This window comes from Lagenorhynchus albirostris, chromosome 9 (assembly GCF_949774975.1).
Source record: "Lagenorhynchus albirostris chromosome 9, mLagAlb1.1, whole genome shotgun sequence".
Lineage (NCBI taxonomy): Eukaryota > Metazoa > Chordata > Mammalia > Artiodactyla > Delphinidae > Lagenorhynchus > Lagenorhynchus albirostris.
In genome coordinates, this window is record NC_083103.1 from 52,890,976 (window position 1) to 52,911,603 (window position 20,628).

Genomic DNA, 20,628 nt, shown 5'->3' on the forward strand with positions numbered 1-20,628 from the left:
AGTCCCCTGGATCATTCTGTTCCCAGACATGCCACACTTACTCTCCTGCCTCAGGGCCTTTGCACTAGCTGTTCTTTCTGGCAAGTGGTTCTTCTATCTTTGCAAGACTGCTTTTTTGTCGTCCAGAACTCAGCCTAAATGTCATCTACTCCACAAGGGCCTTCCCTAACCACCCAGTATAAGCAGCTCCTCCACAACATCAGTTTCTTTACTATGTTTTCTTGTTTTACTGACCCAGTTCTCCTAAGTTATCTACCTATTCACACATTTGGTCTGTCCCCACTACTAGAATGGAAGCTCCACGAGAATAGGGACGATGACTTTTTAAAAAATAATTTACTTATTTATTTTTGGCTGCATGCGGGCTTTCTCTAGTTGCGACGAGCGGGGGCTGCTCTTCGTTGCAGTGTACGGGCTTCTCATTGCGGTGGCTTCTCTTGTTGCGGAGCACGGGCTCTAGGTGCGTGGGCTTCAGTAGTTGTGGCATGTGGGCTCAGTAGTTGTAGGTCACAGCCTCTAGAGCGCAGGCTCAGTAATTGTGGCACATGGGCTTAGTTGCCCATGGGCATGTGGGATCTTCCCGGACCAGGGATCGAACCCACGTCCCCTGAATTGGCAGGCAGATTCTTAACCACTGCGCCCATGTCTTGTTCATCACTGTATGTCCTGCACTCAAATTCAGTGTCATACACACATAAGGCACTCAGAACATTTTAGTAAGTGAAAGAGCTGTGTTAGAAGGGCACCAGGGCTTCGGGAATCCAGAAGGGTGCTATGGGTGGGTGCCATGACTGCCATGGGGAGATCAAGGAAGACTCCCAGGAGGAAGTGACATGTAGGCTGCCTTGAAGGGTAAGTAGGCATTTCTTGATCAGAAAAATGATTTTAATAATACCAGCTTGTCCTTCCTTTGTATTTTGCTTCTACTATGTGCCGAACACCATGTTGGTCACTTGATATATATAAATTTTATCCCAGCCTCCTAACAGCTTGGCTAGGTAGGGATTATTCCCATTTTACAGGTGAGATAACCGAGGCTGCGAGAGGTTAAGTGACCTGCCTGAGGCTCCACAGCCAGTGGGGCTGAGCTGGGAAATGCTCCTAGCCAGCTGGAGAGTTGTTCTTCCTCCATGACACACAGAAAGGGCAGGAGAGGAACTGGCCAGATTTTAACAGGAAAGGTGCATAACCTCAGTCTGTATACGTTGTCCAACTTAGTCCCCACAATAGCCCAGTTAGGTGGGAAGTCTTCCTACTCACACAGGTATAGTTCAGAGATGGGGAGACTGGACTAGAAGCTGGGACTCCTGGACCCAACGCTCAGCCTGCAACAGCTTCCCCACCAGGTGGGCATGGGCAGTGAAGGAAGGCAGGGCTGAGTGTGGGGCTGCCCAGATGACACAAAGGGGGCCCTGAGGCCACCTGCCTCCATCCGGGCACAGGCGGGAGGTTGGTGGGAGGTCTGTGCTCCCACCTCAGTGAGGGGTGGGGTTGCTGGTGTGAAGGGTGGCAGGGCAGGTGGTGGAGGTGGATAGGTCAAGGTTGGGCTGGGGCTGGACCAGCCACGTCGGCACCCTTGATGGCCCATCACAGCTCTGTGTGGAGCTTTCTTGCCACCTGGAGGCCACACTGAAGGGACCTCCTTGTTATTTCCACCACTGTGCTTGTTAAAAGTCTCAGAAAGATGATGACCCTGCTGCACTGTGTGGGTCTTGGATGTGAGTGCAAGTGTGGGGAGATGGGGATTAACTTTTACTGAGCACCGACTATGTGCCCTGCACTGCCGGGTACACAGGAGGGAAGCTCTTAATTCTTAGAGCTTCCCTCAGGGGTAGCTATTACCATCCCAAGTTATAGAAGAGAAAACTGGGGTTTAGAGAATAACGTGACCAGCCCAAGGCCACCTAGCAGGTCAGTGACGGAGCCTGGCACGTATGGGAGTGCAGGTCAGCTGGCTGTGGAGGAGAGAGGTGGTCGATACGTGTGAGCTCCGTGCTCCACGGTTTACAGGAGGCGGTCAGTAACCAATGGGATTCTATATAATCTTTACTCCAGTCCTCGCAGCTAAAGCCGCCTTGAGAGTAGCCCTTGTCTGCCCACGCCCTGCCCACATCCCCAAACCCAGCACAATGCCTGGCACATAGGAGGTGCCTAATAAATGCTCATTCAAAGGAAGTGGTCCAGTGGGTGCTCTGGTGCTTAGCAACAGAGGCATTGGAGCCTGGCAGACCAGACTGGAATCCCAGTTCTGCCACTCCTAGCTGTGTGGCCTTGGGCCAGATACTTAACCTCCCTGAGCTTCAGTTTCCTCACTGGTAAGATGGGAATGATAATAGTAAGTACCTCATAGAGCTGTGGTGAGAACGAAATGAGGTAACCCATGGTACCTGGCAAATAATATGTGGCCGAGAAATATTAACTATTAATAAGAGAAGGTAAATCAAGATCGTACTGCAGAGCTGGGATTTGAACCCAGATCTCCACAACTTTAACGCCTGATTCTTTCCATCATGCCATACAACCTGGGGGTCAGGCAGAGCTGAAGTGGTCAGGGAAGACTTCCTGGAAGAAGAGGTGCTAGAGGTTGGTAGGAAAGAGGGGAAGAGGCATTCTGGAAGAGAGGCCCAGCGTGAACAGAGGTGCGGCTGCTGGAAGGGCCATGGGAGCTTGGGACACAGCGAGGGGCCCAGGGGAGGGTGGGGGTGAGATAGAGGGAGGCCTGGCTGCCAGGTGCTGGGCTGAACTGCTCTGAGAGGGGCTGGGAGGAGGCGGCTGACGGGGAGGCCCTGAGGTCAGTGAACGCTTCTGCAGGAGCAGAGCTGTTGGTTTTGCCACTCCCACCCCGCCAATTTCCCTCCTTTTCCCACAGCCCCCGCTTGACTTATCCCCTCCCCTGGACTTTCCTCCCTCTCCTTTTGCTCATGTGGCCTCTTCTGCTGGTATCATGCCTCCCTCTACCTCTGCCAGTGGAGCCCTCCTCATCCTTCAAAGCCTATCTCAAAGGTTACCGACTCTCCAGAGACCCTTCCTGGGCCCCTGTCAGAAGCGCAGCTGCCTCTGTGCTCCCAGAGCTCTGGGGAAGCATCTCTGGGCAGCACACACCACATTTTCCCTCCAGGTGCTCTCTGGGGGACTTGGTCCTTCAATACCTCTTGCTGTCACCTTTCTTCCTCTCTCTCTGTGACATGGACATGTCTGCTCAGCTGCCCTACATGCCTACCACCAGGGTTTCATTTGTGGGGGGAGCACGGAGTCCACATGTCCGGGCATGAGCTGATCCACCTGGCTGTCCCAGCAAGAAGTAGAAAGTGTTCTGACACTTCAAATACCCCTACTGAGAAGCGGTCAGCTCTCAGACTTCCTTTTGTTTTTCATGTCATTCCTCTGTCTTGGTGTAAACCAGAGATGACAAACTCAACAGGGGAGCTGAGAGGAGGCCCAACAGGAGGGGAGAGCTAAGCTGTGTTATATAACTTACCAAGACAGGAGTTTGATGCTGCAGTCAACAAATTACATTGTCAGTTTGTCAGCTGAATTCACAGGGCTGCTAGATCTCAGGTGAAATTTAGGGCACTGATCTCAGGGAGGGAATTAGGGGCCATATGGCAGGATTTGGATGATTTAGAGCTCCCCTAGCTCCAGTAAATCCCCGTGCAGCACAAGCTGCCTTGCCTGGAGACCTTGAAGTGACCTTGTCTTGGAAGTTACCCTGCAAAGTGTTCTAGTTGTTTATTGCAGAGAAACAAGCCACTCCACACTTAGTGGCTTACAATGACAGTTCACTCTTTTTCACAGTTCTGCGGGTGGCTGAGCAGTCCTTCTACTGGTCTTGTCTGGGTCCGCTCGGGTGGCCGTATCCACTGGACGCTGGGCTCAGCTGGGATGGCTGGGCGCCGAGCCTCTCTCTTATGTGTGCCTGCATCCCCGTCTTCTTCCTGGCACAGTGGTGGCCTCAGGATTCTGAGAGGATCGAGGCGGGAGCTAAGCCTCTGAGGCCTGGGCTCTGCAGCTTATATCATGTCGCTTCCATCACACCCTGTTGGTCAAAGCAAGTCGCGAGGCCAGCCTGGATTCGAGGGGTGAAAAAGAGACTTCACGTCTGGATGGAAAGAGCAGCGAAATATCATGGGCATGATTTCAATCTACCCCACAGGGGGAGGCCAAGTCTCTTCACGCACCAATCCCATTGTCTCCAGTCCCATAACTGGGATTAGACACTTTCCTGTCTCAGAAGACTAGTTCCAGGGTCAGATGGGGGAGGAGGAAGCAGCCACATCAGAAGAATTGCAAGATTTTGCTAATTTATATCACCAAGAAGTCTGGATGATATATGTGGGAACGTTTTCTGTGGGTGCTAGTGCGTGGAGGCAGGAACGCAGTTTTCACTGGGCTGGATTTATTAATATGGGCACACTTACCTAAGAGTCTAGAGTCAGTGTGCCGGTTTGAGCAGCTAGGAGTGGTTTTCATTGTTTGCGTAGCTGGTTGACTGAAACCTGGATTCAACTGAGGCCTATGCTTAATTGATATTGAAATGCCAGAATTCCTTGCTTTAACATAGAGGAAGGAATCCAGTGCTAAGGCAGGGAGCAATGTTGATGTGGATTTACCCTGTGTGACCCACTCACATACTGCCAAGCCAAGTTCCACACTCCCGACTTCCCCTTATAGAGCCTGGAGGAAATTCCCTTCGCCAAGGCATGAAGAAACATGTTAGTGAGGGGAGCATCTCTGAAACATGATGCAGTACTTGTTCTCTGCAGGCTAGGGATACTAGTGAAAGACACTGCCACAGAAATGGGCTCCATGATTTCAGTGGAAATCATGGGATCCCAGGGGAGCAGAGCACAGACAGCAGCACTTGGCCATCTGGGACGTCAGATGCCAAGTGGTACTCAGAATGGTCTAACCCACAGATGTCTTTAGCAAAGACTAATTGTTTAAGGGCCAAATAGGACCAAAGGGACCAAATGGATAGGCAGCCTCTAAGTCCTCCTTAATGTATAACAGAAACAACAAAGCAAAACAACAAACAAAACCCTCCAGGCCTGGTAGCAGAAGCCAGATTTGACCCACTCTGAAAGAGAACGTTGGTCCCTCACCCAAAGCCCCTTGAATGGAAGAGAGGTCAGTACCCTTCAGAGCGGCCCCTTCAATAGCACCCCAGATACATACTGGGGTGTACCTACCTTCCACAAAGGGCCCTAGGCCATTTGCCAGAGAACTGTGCTCTGTGAAAGGAAAATACACAGGCTTTTCAGGGATTAGCAGACCTTGGGCTTATCTAATGCTAATTCCTGAGGACACAGAAAGCCACTGTGTAGAGGCTCAGGTGCATCAGGTGACAACTGGAGCTTTGACTCAAGTCCAGGCATGGTGCCTGGACTCATCCTGCAATTGTATTTTTAGTTTCAGGGTGTATAATTGAAATTTACAGCACACATGAGCCTCTAGACCTGTGGAATAAGGGCCATTATGGTAGAAAGGGCCAAGTGGAAGCTTCTGGAACTTTTTCTTCTTACCAATCAATAAACTGGTACAGATCTGGGAGAATCACAGAAATTTGTGCCCTCATCAAAACTTGAGAGATGTAGGCTGGTTTCTATTACATCCCACTTAGTTTACTTCTTTGGTCTGTGCAGAAGGCACAGGTCTTGGAGAATGACAGCGAATTATCATAAGCTTACTCAGATGATTCCAGCAGCTACTATTCTAGGTATGGTCTTTTTATGGGAGCAAATACACATATATTTTGTTACTTAATGTGAAACTATTTATCTGAAAAAGAATTTTTTTTTAAACTTCCTCTGTGGAAAATACCAGAAGCAGCTTTCTTTTTCTTGGCAGGGACAGCAATACAGCTTTCTCATCTTGTCTTGAAACTCCCCAAGTCTCTGATTCTCTGTTACAATGTAACCTGTGGGGATTTTGACCATCCTCCCATAACACACAACATCATACTTGTCTGCTACACTGATTACATCATGTTCCTAGGATTCAGAGAGTGGAAAGTAGCAGGTACTTTAGATGCATTGATAAGATACAAATGTGCTGAGAATGGGAGATGAATCCCATAAGAACACAGGGCCCTGCCCCCTGAGTGACGTTTCTGGGTGTTCAGTGGTCTGGATCGTGCCAGGAAACATATATTAGTCAGGGTTCTCCAGAGAAACAGAATCAATAGAAGATACAGCTATAGATATGTGTATATAGAGATAGATACAAAGAGATGTATTATAAGGAATTGACTCACAGGATTATGGAGGCTGAGAAGTCTTGTGATCTTCTGTTTGTAAGCTGGAGACCTAGGAGAGCCAGTGGTATAGTTCCAGTCCAAGTTTGAAGGTCTGAAAAGCAGGAGAGCTGATGGTGTTTAGTTCCAGCCTGAAGGCAGGGGAAGACCAATGTCCTAGCTTGAAGACAGCCAGGCAGAGAGCAAATTCTCCCTTACTCAGCCTTTTATTCTGTTTCAACAAATTAGATGAGGCCCACCCACACTGGGGAGGCCAATCTGCTTTACTCAGTCTACAGATCCAATGTTAATCTCATTCCTTACAAACACACCCAGAATAATGTTTGACCAAATATCTTGGCACCCAATGGCCCAGTCAAGTTGATACATAAAACTGTCACATCCTGAAAAGTGAAAGGAATTTGCTGTTTTCTGTCCCTAGTAGTAAGAAAGAAGCACACTCGTTGGGCTTCTGTGTATTTTGGTGGCAATGTATGTCACATTTTGGTGTTCCGCTCTGATTTACGGAGTAACTAGTAAGAACCAAACTGAGTTCATCCTCCTGCCCAAACCTTCCGTTTCCTGTTTTCCTATTCATCCACTCAACACATAGTTATTACATATCTGTTGGGTGTGTAGGCAAGAATGGAAGATTCTGTAATAGACAAAGAAATCACTGCTATAATAAAAATGATGGACAAGACCAAGTGTTGACAAGAATGTGGAGAAACTAGAACGTTTCATATGTTGCTGGTGAGAATATAAGACGGTGCAGCCCTTGCCCCCCCAAGAATCAGGTCTAAGCTCAGAGAGGATGTTAAACTGGATGGGCTGAGATGGAGAGGGGGGAAAAGTGTAGGTGCTTTGATGGATGAGGGGGTAGACTGGCCTGACTTGGGAATGGGGGTGTGTAGAAAGGGCAGGGAGCTGGGGGGTCTGGATTATGGGGCCTCTGAGGGATGGGCTCAGATGTGGATGGCTACAGGAGCATCTGGGGAATGGCATTAACACCACACAACCTGGGCAGGCTTTGGGAGCTCCGCAGCCAAACATGGTGCAGGGGGTGTGGGGCTGCCAGTGCCCCTCTGGCTGGGCTGGGGCAGCCATAGTGACAACCTATTGTGTCTTCTCAGGATGGCCTAAGCCTCCTGGACCTAGGGACAGGGTGAGGCTCTAGGAAAATGACTAATATTAGAGTTCCTGCCCACCCTGGCAGTGAGAGGAGGGGCTCCAACTTGATTTAATTTGATTTATCAGAATAAAGAAATGCCTCATTTCTTACACCCTGAGTGCCATCATGTAATTCACATACAGAATTACAAACTGATATATGTGACGTAAGAGGGGGTGGCCATAGAGATAGAGAAAAGAAGGCAGATTCACCATTTATTTAGCTGGTAGAGGGCGCAGGTCTTAGTGACGGACTGGAAGTGGAGGGCTGGTAATTGGTGCAAAAAAATATTTCCAGGTTTCGGACTGAGAATGGCGTGCATTCCCCATCCCCTTCCTCTAGGTGATCCATCCTCGCCGCGACAAAAAGACTACGGAAGGTGCGGCTGCAGTACGATTTGGCCCCATGGTCTACCCTGAATCCGCACGCACCGCCTCCTCACTACACAAAAATGCCAAAAGGTGCCCAGGCAGTGCGGGGGTGTCCCCGGAAGGTGTTCAGGGCGGGGATCACAGTGCGAGAGGAGTAAAATCGCAGTCTTTCCTTGGATTCGCCACAAGGGGCTCCAGCGAGGCCTCAGCCCAGCTCCAAGAGGGCCCCCCAGACCCGCCTTCGGGGGGCGCTCGCCCGCGGGTCCCCAGGCTTCTCTAGACAGCCCGCTCCCAGGCCCTGGCCCGACCCCGCGCCGAGAAGCTCCGGCAACTGGGCCCGGAGCCCAGACGGGGAAACTGACCTGGCCGCACGGGCAAGACGGCGTGCGCGTGCGAGGACGGCCGCGGCTGGGGACTGGGGCTCAGCGCCGCCCGCCCGGGGGGTATGTCGGATCCCCAGCTGTCAGATTCAGAGCCCGGAGCCTGGTTAAGGGCTCTTGGGCGGAGCCTGGGCATCTCCGGGATCCGAGTTTCGGATGCCGGCGCGCTTCCGAGGCCGCTCCGCGGGGAAGGGGCGCCGCCCTCTCCTCCCTCCCTCAGGCAGCCGCGTCTGGGTGGGGTTACTGGCCGCGGCCCGCCGGGGTCCTTTATCTGGATTCGCCAGGCCGCCGAGGGGCGGGATTGAGAGGGGTGGAGACGGCGCGTACTGGGGAGGGGCTGGGAAATGGCTGCAGCTGGGAAGAACCAGGCTTAGGATGAAGTCTGCATCTGAGAAGGGCCAGGAGCATCTAGTTCATTTCCCGCCTTTCGCCGCCCCAGCCCAGGGCGGGGGCCTGAGCCGACCACCTCCGTCACTGGGCCTTCTTCCAATGCAGTAGAGAGCTGGGCGTGATGCAGGTGAGGCGGTGGCCTGCAGCTCAATCCTGATCTGGAGGATTTCTACCTCAGTATCACCTCTTATCATCAGAGCCACTTTATCATCAGGAGGAAATTGAGGTGGCTGGCGCTGGGCTGGAGGCCGACCTGCTTCCGCCACTGCCGCCTCTCGGTCATCTGCACTCTCTCCCTCAGCTTTGGACCCTGGGCATCGCTCTCCTTATTGAATCACTCCTGGTACCGCAGGCCCTGGTCTCTTCTTACAGCTTTGGGCGAGACCTTCCTCAGCCTCCTTTGTGCCCTTCTCTTCCTACCTTTAAAAAGTCATCAGAGCCTTGGGCTGGGCCCACTTCTCTTTCCATTCTGACAGTGTCCCTGAGGGAGCTCAGCCTCCCCATGTGGGGCTGACCCCCACACATTGTTTCCAGGCAGCTGTCTCTTCAGAGGCGGAGCCCTGGTAGCCAGTGGCTTTCTGGACATTTGCCCTTGGATGTTGCCCATCACAGAGAGAGCACCATCTATGTGGCCCGTGGGAATGTGTGTGCCACGGGACCAAGTGTGTGGGTCAGAGGGAGAACTGAAAGGAGGGGCGCGGTGTCCGTACACAATACTTCTTTAGCCTCAGCGTGGTCTTTTCTTATCTGCAGGGCCCTATTAGAATTCATATGGCAGCAAACTCTGTGCTGGGTGAGCCAGGAAGAATCCTCATGGTGTGTGTGTGTGTGTGTGTGTGTGTGTGTGTTTATACAGGTGGCTTGTGGGGCAGAAAACACTGGTGCTGTTGGGAGTGGGGTGAGGAGGCGGGACTGGGGCCTGTTGCTCAGAAAACTTCACCCTTTGGAAGTCATCAGTACTTCCTGTGATTTCTCTGTTAGAACCAAGCTGAGCTTCTTAAAAAAGAGACCTTTAAAAGGCGTTAGTGTTCATAATGGGTCTCAAAGGTCTTAAAGGGGTAGGAGTGTTCCTTGGGAGCCAGCTTTGGTGGGGTCTACAGGTGGAGCTCTCCCCACACCCCCAGGCCCCTGAGGGCTCTGGGTTTTAAAGGGGAGGCTACTGTGACCCACACCAGTGGGATCCTAGCAGGACCCATCTCTGAGCAAGGCTGAGCCTTAGCCCCCAGCCTTCTTCCCAGTAACACGCTCACAGCCTACAGGACTGGCTCCCTGACTCCCTCCCTGAGGTCCTGGGGTTCAGAAAATTGGTCACCCCTCCCTGGTCTCCGTTGTCTGCCCCAGAGGCCTGCTACACCCTTTGGTCAGGCCCTCAGGAAAATCAGGTTTCTTTGATTCAAGGACTTCCAGAGGGGGCTTACCCTGGCCCTCCCAGCCACATCCATGATACCCCTTCCTACCCCTGCTGCCTGGGCTGTCTCTACTTCATAGCCACTTTCTCTGAGAAGGTTTCCTGGATGCCCCTACTAGATTTTCTCTCTTCACTGTCCTCTCAAAGCCAGGCCTTTAGTTGTCCTAGGGCCTCATCCCACGCCACCTTTTATTGTCATAAGACTGGAACTTCTGTACCACAGTGACCTCATGCCCAGCACTGAGCGAGGCACAAAGTGAGTGCTGAGGACAAGTCAACTGCAGGCATGAATGAGTGGGGGACTTCAGGCGTTGTTTTAAAAGCCCTGGCTGAGCTGTCCTGGATACTGAATGAGGACCAGCAAATGTTAGGTTCTGCCCTCATGAGTGTCCCGGGACCCTTCTGATCAGAGGCCTGGTTTACTCAAGAAGCGTGACCCCTGGAGGACCTTTAGGACTGAGCCCTTGGCAAACAACTGTCATCCAGGGTTATCCTGGGCACCTGGGTCCCTGCTCCTGTTTCCTCTGCAGGTTCCTCTGCAGAAAGACCAAGTCACGATTAGAAGCTTGGAATTTTCAGCCCCACCTTCCATCCTCTGGGAAGGGGAGAGGGGCTGGAGATTGAGTTAATCATTGATTATGCCAGCATGATGAAACCTTCATAAAAATCCCCAGAGTCTGAGGTTCGGAGAGCTTCTGGGTTGCTGGGGGCACTGGCAGGGTGGTGTGCTTGGCAAGGGCAGGGAGGCTCCGTGCCCTTCCCCTATACCTTACCCTATGCATCTCTTCCATCTGGATGTATTCTTTATCCTTTGAGGATAAATCAGTAAACATAAGTACGTGTTTCCCAGAGTTCTGTGAGCCATTCTGGCAAATTATTGAACCCAAGCAGGGGGTTGTGGGAATGCTGATTTATAGCAAGTCAGTCAGAAGTACAGGCGATAGCCTGGGACTTGCAATTGGCATCTGAAGTTGGGGGGGGTGCGGGGGGACAGTCCTGTGGGACTGAGCCCTTCACCTGTGGGAGCTGACGCTGTCTCTAGGTAGATAGCGTCAGAATTGATTTCAATGTAGGGCCCCCCAGTTGGTGTTAGATAATTGCTTGATGTGAGGGACCTCCTCCACCCCCACCCCCCCCAACCACCTCTGGTGTCAGAAGTGAAGTGTGGTCACAGTGTGAGAGTAAAAGGGAAACACATGTGTGTCCCGCCCACACCCTCACGATGGGGTCCTGTCCTCCGTCTCCAAGCAACTCCCACCCACTCCCATCTCATACTGACAGCTCACAGGAGCTGGGAATTTCTCAGATGGCCCGGTTGGATGACTGCAGAGCTCTGAATGCCCACCCTCAAATGTGCATGGCACACACACACACACACACACACACACACACACACACACTCAAATGAAGCCAGACAGGGAGAGAAACACTGCTGAGCCAGAGGGACAAGTTTTATTAGATTCTAGCAAGACTATACAATACGTGTTTCATGCAGATTAAATAAGTGTCTTTGCTGCCCCTGAGAGGGAGCATCTTCATTGCTAGCTCCTTCTTTGGCATGTCGAGGGGTGAGTGTCACGGAGAACTCTCAACATATTCTGCATAGGGCACAGTTGGGATCATGACTGGGGGTGGAGGTGGTACAGTGGGCAGCTGAGGGCTCCTGAGACCTTGAAGCTTCAGAGGCTCAGGGACCACAGGACCTTGGTCCTTTGCTGGTGGTAGCACCAGAGGACCTTGATCTTTCAGAGGCACTGGGGGTATAGGAACTTGATTCTTCACAGGCTCTGGGACCACGGGGCCTTGATCCTTGACTAGTTCTGGACCTTGATTCTTCACAGGTTCTGCAATTACAGCATCGTGATCCTTTAGGAGCTCTGGGGCCCCTCCACCTTGATCTGTGACTGGCTCTGGGACCACTGAACCTTGATCCTCTACAGACTCAGAGAGCACAGAAACTTCATTCTTCACAGGTGCTGTGACCATGGCACTTTGATCCTGCGGTTGCTCTGGGACCATAGGACCTTGATCCTTGACAGGTGCTTGGACCCCAGGGCCTTGATCCTTGACAGGTGCTGGGGCCACGGGGCCTTGATCCTTCAGAAACTCTGGTACCACGGAACCTTGATCTTTACCTCTTGCTGGAACCATAGGACTTTGATTCTCTAGAGGTACTGGGGCCAAGGAATCTTGGTCCTTGACTGGTGCTGAGATCACAGAACCTTCCTTCTTTAAAGGCTCAGGGACCACGTGATCTTGATCCTTAACTGAGGCAGGGACTATGGGACCTAGATCCTTCAGAGACCCCGGGACCACAGGAGGTTGATCCTTCAGAGGCTCTGGGACTGTGGGGTCTTGACCCTTTGAAGGCTTTTGGATCACAGGACCTTGATCTTTCAGAGGCCCAGGGCCCACGGGACCTTGATCTTTGTCTGGTTCTGTGGTTACAGGACCTTGACTCTTACGTGAATCACTGGTGGGTTCGACCTGGTTCCTGCAGAGGAGAGAGAGGTGGTCACTGTGAGGGCCAGTGCTCAGGCCAGGGACAGGGCAGAGCACAGATTGCCTGATAAGTCTTGGCCTAGTGGAGCCTGGGCAGGGCAGCTCTTGCTGGAGAGTCAGGAGGAGAACCTGATCTCCACATCCTTAGTACAGAATGTGGGGCTGGGTGGGGAGCAGGCTTGGGAATTGGTCATTCAATGTGCTTGCCAATTGATTATAACCTGCGCGTGGCACGGAGGGCAGCCCCTGGGTGACAGCGGCAGCACCGTAGCGGGACTCAGAGTCCTCCAGTGAGCGTCCTAGCAGCCTGTCCACCCCACACTCCACAGGACACGCTTCCTTCCTCCAGAATATCTGGGCCCATCCTGGGGGCCCATCTTAGCTATCCTCTCAGAGGACTCTACAGGCTAGGGTGCTCCTGTTCTCAGGGCCTTCCCAGACTCCTTCCCTCCCCAACCCCCTAGTTAAGTGCTGAGTGGGGAGGGGCAAAGGGTCCAAGGCATGCATGAAAGAAAGAGGGAATATTCCTCTTCCCCACCTCCCTGAAAAGGGAAAACGTAAAAACGTATTTTATCACCGACATTGCTTACAACAGCCAGCAGGCCGGGGTGACAATAAAAAGCAGACCAGCTTTTAATTGGTTTTATTATTGCTTTTAAATTCTCTATAAACAATGCTCCCCATTGTCGCCTGTATCACATTTGGTAGGTGACTGGCTGGGACTCCCCGTTCAGGCAGTGAAGAGGCCCTGCTCCCCTTGCTCCGTCCCCACTCTGGCTCCCTCTACTCTCCCTGGGCCCTTGCCCTCACTTACTCCAAGGCTCTGGGGCTGATTTCCCGGCAACCAAGAGTCCAGGCCTCTCATCAGAACCCTCACAGGCTGCTCCACCTGCCTCCCCGTGGACCCCCGCCCCACCTCTCGGCCCACCCACATCATGGAGAGCAGGTGACATCACTGACACCAAGGGCAAACGTTGCCACACTCAGACCACCCCAGTCAAGATGAGAGTGCACCCTCCTGCCCTGCAGGCTGGGCTCAGCCAGTGTCACAAGCCTATGCACACTTACAGCACATTCTACTTTCCAAATCACTTCTTTCCAAAGCTCATTTCAGCAACCCAGCAATCCTGTGAAGCTCAAAGGAAGGATTTATTACCCTTACTTGTATGATATACAGATGAAGAAACTGAGGTCGAGTGGGCAAGTGATATAAGTGAGGGGACCTGCATGGACTGTAAAGTCTGGGTCTTTCCACTCCCGGGGCCTGTGCTCCTTCCCTTATAGCACCTGCCACATAGTAGGTGCTCAATCTTGGTTGTTATTATTACTCTTTTACACATTGCAGTCAAGTCTTTATGCTTAAAATCATTTCAGTATTTTAACAGTTCCTATAGTTTAAAGCTGGTCCGGTAAGACTTCTACTTGGTAACACTTTCTTAGCTCATTATGGTTTCGTCTCTCTGGGCCCCAAGTGTGTCATCTATTTCATTGGGTAAAATGATATTGACTCAGAAATTTATGATGATGAGAAATTATGTACATAGAGCACCTTGTACCATATTACTATGTAATATTATAATTATTTTTCTATTTACTTACACACATCTGGACTATTTTTATTCTGACATGTCATCCTGATCCAGAAGCTTTTTACTATATTTAGCACCTTGAGCCCTTAGGAACTGACATCTCTCAGCAGAGTACACAGTGCCCCAGGCAGCCTGTCCATCCAGTCCCTCTTGATGTCTCTGAGCATCACAGTGGACAGAGAGGGGCCGGGGTGGCTTGCTGGTTCAGCACATCACAGAGCACAGCTGTCCCAGCCACGTGAACCCAGCTGGCTGCCATCAGTAGGACCTTAGTGTCTGTGGAGGGAGCCAGGCAAGGCCACGAAAAACATGCAGAATCCAAGGATGGCATTAAAATACCTCTAATACCTGGAGGTTGGCCAGAAAGGAAAAATAAAAACCTAATTCAGAATAGAATCCAGCAGGACACTGATTAGATGAATCCTATCTGCGAGTGAACAACTTGGGTAGAGTCATCCTGAAATGGGTGATGAAGCTGAGACAGGAGACAAAAGAAGTGACCAGGGCTTAACTTGATCTCAGGAGCTTGGGTTGCAAAACCTATCCCATTGGCAGGACATGGACTCAGTGTCCCCTGCTGGCATGGAGATTTAAAAGAGGGCCAGACCCACAGCATGGGGTGCAAAGTATAGTTTCCCGATGTTTGGGGCCCTGCCTCATTTTTCTGAATGAGCATTCTCAGCCAGCTGTGAACTAACCTTAAATTTGCTCAGATATACACCCCTATGTTGCTCTGGTTAGTAAACTTGTTTCCTTAGTAAGTAAGTGTCTTTAATCATGGAAATTTTAGAAAAAAGATTAGAAATGATAAATTAAATCAAATCTACATATTACCTTTTTTGGGTAATAAATTTAGGAAAAATCTGTGTAGATTTAGTTTGAAAGTATTTGTAATGTTTAAAATAATTTGGCATATTATAGCTAACAGATTAGCTTTGTGATTCCTATAAAAAAGGTGTAATTTAAAAATTAATTTAGACTTGATTTTAAGTTGAAAGATATAAGTTAACTGTCCTGAAGCTCTCATACTGTAAAGAAGCCAAGTCTGGACTTTTGGAAAAGCCACTTGGAAAGGCCATATGGAGAAAGCAAGAGGTACCCAGCCAGCTCCCAGCTGCTCTAACCCCCAGCCGTTCAACTCACCCCAGTTGATACACTGGAAATTTTAGGCAAGGCCGTGTGGCTGACAGGGTCTTGGTGCTCTGGCCGGGTGTCAGGCCTGTGCCTCTGAGGTGGGGGAGCCGAGTTCAGGACATTGGTCTACCAGAGACCTCCCAGCTCCATGTAACATCAAAGGGCAAAAGCTCTCCCAGAGATTTCCATCTCAATGCGAGACCCAGCTCCACTCAATGACCAGCAAGCTACACTGCTGGACATCCTATGCCAAACAACTAGCAAGACAGGAACACAAACCCACCCATTAGCAGAGAGGCTGTCTAAAATCAGAATAGGGTCACAGACACCCTAAAACACACCACCGGACATGGTCCTGCTCACCAGAAAGATCCAGCCTCATCCACCAGAACACAGGCACCAGACCCTCCAGCACAAAGCCTATACAACCCACTGAACCAACCTTAGCCGCTGGGGGCAGACACCAAAAACAACGGGAACTACGAACCTTCAGACTGCGAAAAGGAGACCCCAAACACAGTAAGTTAAGCAAAATGAAAAGACAGAGAAACACACAGCAGATGAAGGAGCAAGGTAAAAACCCATCAGACCAAACAAATGAAGAGGAAATAGGCAGTCTACCTGAAAAAGAATTCAGAGTAATGAGAGTAAAGATGATCCAAAACCTTGGAAATAGAATGGAGAAAATATAAGAAACATTTAACAAGGACCTAGAAGAACTAAAGAGCAAACAAACGATGATGAACAACACAATAAATGAAATTAAACATTTTCTAGAAGGAATCAATAGCACAATAACCGAGGCAGAAAAACGGATAAGTGACCTGGAAGATAAAATAGTGGAAATAACTACTGCAGAGCAGAATAAAGAAAAAAGAATGAAAAGAATTGAGGACAGTCTTAGTGATTCCTGGGACAACATTAAACTCACTGATAGTTGAATTATAGGGGTCCCAGAAGAAGAAGAGAAAATAAAAGGACTGAGAAAATATTTGAAGAGATTATAATTGAAAACTTCCCTAATATGGAAAAGAAATTGTCAATCAAGTCCAAGAAGCACAGAGAGTCCCATAAAGGATAAATCCAAGGAGAAACACACCAAGACACATATTAATCAAACTATAAACAATTAAATACAAAGAAAAAATATTAAAAGCAGCAAGGGAAAAACAACAAATAACATACAACGGAATCCCCATAAGGTTAACAGCTGATCTTTCAGCAGAAACTCTGCAAGCTAGAAGGGACTGGCAGGACATATTTAAAGTGATGAAAGGGAAAAACATACAACCAAGATTACTCTTCCCAGCAAGGATCTCATTCAGATTAAACAGAGAAATTAAAATCTTTACAGACAAGCAAAAGCTAAGAGAATTCAGCACCACCAAACCAGCTTTACAACAAATGCTAAAGGAACTTCTCTAGGCGGGAAACACAAGAGAAGGAAAAGACCTACAATAACAAACTCAAAGCAATTAAGAAAATGGTAATAGGAACATACATATCAATAATTACCTTAAATGTAAATGGATTAAATGCTCCCACCAAAAGACATAGACTGGCTGAATGGATACAAAAACAAGATCCATATATACGCTGTCTACAAGCGACCCACGTCAGACCTAGGGACACATACAGACTGAAAGTGGGGGGAAAAAGATATTCCATGTAAATGGAATTCAAAAGAAAGCTGGAGTAGCAAGTCTCATATCAGACAAAATAGACTTTAAAATTAAAACTATTACAAGAGACAAAGAAGGACACTACATAATGATCAAGGGATCAATCCAAGAAGAAGAAGATATAACAGTTGTAAATATTTATGCACCCGACATAGGAGCACCTCAATACATAAGGAAAATGCTAACAGCTGTAAAAGGGGAAATCAACAGTAACACAATCATAGTAGGGGACTTTAACACCCCACTTTCACCAATGGACATATCATCTAAAATGAAAATAAGTAAGGAAACACAAGCTTTAAATGATACATTAAACAAGATGGACTTAATTGATGTTTATAGGACATTCCATCCAAAAACAGCAGAATACGCTTTCTTAAATGCTCATGGAACATTCTCCAGGATAGATCATATCTTGGGTCACATATCAAGCCTTGGTAAATTTAAGAAAATCAAGTATCTTTTCCGACCACAACACTGAGATTAGATATCAATTACAGGAAAAAATCTGTAAAAAATACAAACACGTGGAGGCTAAACAATACACTACTAAATAACCAAGAGATCACTGAAGAAATCAAAGAGGAAATCAAAAAATACCTAGAAACAAATGACAATGAAAACATGATGATCCAAACCTATGGGATGCAGCAAAAGCAGTTCTAAGAGGGAAGTTTATAGCAATACAATCCTACCTCAAGAAATAAGAAACATCTCAAATAAACAACCTAAGCTTACACCTAAAGCAATTAGATAAAGAACAAAAAAACTCCAAAGTTAGCAGAGGGAAAGAAGTCATAAAGATCAGATCAGAAATGAATGAAAAAGAAATGAAGGAAACAGTAGCAAAGATAAATAAAACTAAAAGCTGGTTTTTTGAGAAGATAAACAAAATTGATACACCATTAGCCAGACTCATCAAGAAAAATGGGGAGAAGACTCAAATCAATAGAATTAGAAATGAAAAAGGAGAAGTAACAACTGACACTGCAGAAATACAAAGGATCATGAGAGATTACTACAAGCAACTATATGCCAATAAAATGGACAACCCGGAAGAAATGGACAAATTCTTAGAAAAGCACAACCCTCTGAGACTGAACCAGGAAGAAATAGAAAATATAAACAGACCAATCACAAGTGTTGAAATTGAGACTGTGATTAAAAATCTTCCGAACAAACAAAAGGCCAGGACCAGATGGCTTCACAGGCGAATTCTATCAAACATTTAGAGAAGAGCTAACACCTATCCTTCTCAAACTCTTCCAAAATATAGCAGAGGGAGGAACACTCCCAAAGTCATTCTACAAGGTCACCATCACCGTGATACCAAAACCAGACAAAGATGTCACAAAGAAAGAAAACTACAGGCCAATATCACTGATGAACATAGATGCAAAAATCCTCAACAAAGTACTAGCAAACAGAATCCAACAGCACATTAAAAGGAGCATACACCATGATCAAGTGGGGTTTATCCCAGGAATGCAAGGATTCTTCAATATACAAAAATCAATAAATGTGATAAACCATATTAACAAATTGAAGGAGAAAAACCATATGATCATCTCAATAGATGCAGAAAAAGCTTTTGAGAAAATTCATCACTCATGTATGATAAAAAAAAAAACTCTCCAGAAAATAGGCATAGAGGGAACTTACCTGAACATAATAAAGGCCATATATGACAAACCCACAGCCAACATCATCCTCAATGGTGAAAAACTGAAACCATTTCCTCTAAGATCAGGAACAAGATAAGGTTGTCCACTCTCACCACTATTATTCAACATAGTTTTGGAAGCTTTAGCCACAGCAATCAGAGAAGAAAAAGAAATAAAAAGAATCCAAATCGGAAAAGAAGCAAAGCTGTCACTGCTTGCAGATGACATGATACTATATATAGAGAATCCTAAAGATGCTACCAGAAAACTACTAGAGCAAATCAATGAATTTGGTAAAGTAGCAGGACACAAAATTAATGCACAGAAATATCTTGCATTCCTATACACTAATGATGAAAAATCTGAAAGAGAAATTAAGGAAACACTCTCATTTACCATTGCAACAAAAAGAATACAATATCTAGGAATAAACCTACTTAAGGAGACAAAACACCTGTATGCAGAAAACTATAAGACACTGCTGAAGGAAATTAAAGATGATACAAACAGACGGAGAGATATACCATGTTCTTGGATTGGAAGAATCAACATTGTGAAAATGACTATACTACCGAAAGCAATCTACAGATTCAATGCAATCCCTATCAAACTGCCAATGGCATTTTTCACAGAACTAGAACAAAAAGTTTCACAATTTGTATGGGAACACAAAAGACCCCGAATTGCCAAAGCAATTTTGAGAACAAAAAACGGAGCTGGAGGAATCAGGCTCCCTGGCTTCTGACTATACTACAAAGCTACAGTAATCAAGACAGTATGGTACTGGCACAAAAATAGATATATAGATCAATGGAACAGGATAGTAAGCCCAGAGACAAACCCACACACATATGGTTACCTTATTTTTGATAAAGGAGGCAAGAATATACAGTGGAGAAAAGACAGCCTCTTCAATAAGTGGTGCTTGGGAAAACTGGACAGCTACATGTAAAAGAATGAAATTAGAACAGTCCCTAACACCATACACAAAAATAAGCTCAGAATGGATCAAAGACCTAAATGTAAGGCCAGACACTATATAACTCTAAGAGGAAAACATAGGCATAACACTCTATGACATTAATCACAGCAAGATCCTTTTTGACCCACCTCTTAGAGAAATGGAAATGAAAACAAAAATAAACAAATGGGACCTAATGAAACTTCAAAGCTTTTGCACAGCAAAGGAGACCATAAACAAGACAAAAAGACAACCATCAGAATGAGAGAAAATATTTGCAAATGAAGCAACTGACAAAGGATTAATCTCCAAAATTTACTCCAAAATCTCTAAAATCTCCATATTGAGCTCGTGCAGCTCAATATCAAAAAAACAAACAACCCAATCCAAACATGGGCAGAAGACCTAAATAGACATTTATCCAAAGAAGATATATAGATTGCCAACAAACACATGAAAGGATGCTCAACATCATTAATCATTAGAGAAATGTAAATCAAAACTACAATGAGGTATCACCTCCCACCAGTCAGAATGGTCATCATCAAAGCATTTACAAGCAATAAATGCTGGAGAGGGTGTGGAGAAAAGGGAACCCTCTTGCACTGTTGTTGGGAATGTAAATTGATGCAGCCACTATGGAGAACAGTATGGAGGTTCCTTAAAAAACTAAAAATAGAACTACCATATGGCCCAGCACTCCCACTACTGGGCATATACCCTGAGAAAACCATAATTCAAAAAGAGTCATGTACCACAATGTTCATTGCAGCTCTATATACAATAGCCAGGACATGAAACAACCTAAGTGTCCATCGACAGATGAATGGATAAAGAAGATGTGACACATATATACAATAGAATATTACTCAGCCATAAAAAGAAACGAAATTGTGTTGTTCGTAGTGAGGTGGATGGACCTAGAGTCTGTCATACAGAGTGAAGTATGTCAGAAAGAGAAAAACAAATACCGTATGCTAACACATATACATGGAATCTTAAAAAAAAAATGGTTGTGAAGAAACCAAGGGCAGGACAGGAATAAAGACACAGATGTAGAGAATGGACTTGAGGACATGGGGAGGGGAAAGGTTAAGCTGGCATAAAGTGAGAGAGTGGCATGGACATATATACAATACCAAAT

General features: G+C 47.4%; 1 protein-coding gene across 1 annotated transcript in view; it reads right to left on the minus strand.

Moving 5' to 3' along the window:
- Positions 1-11,418: 11,418 nt before the first annotated feature.
- Positions 11,419-20,628, minus strand: part of MAP6 (microtubule associated protein 6) — an 88,428-nt gene continuing 79,218 nt past the window's right edge. Inside the window, exon 4 of the mRNA XM_060157845.1 lies at positions 11,419-12,446. Coding sequence (XP_060013828.1) covers positions 11,528-12,446 — 919 coding nt within the window. The 3' untranslated portion in view covers positions 11,419-11,527. The remainder of the gene's footprint in view (positions 12,447-20,628) is intronic.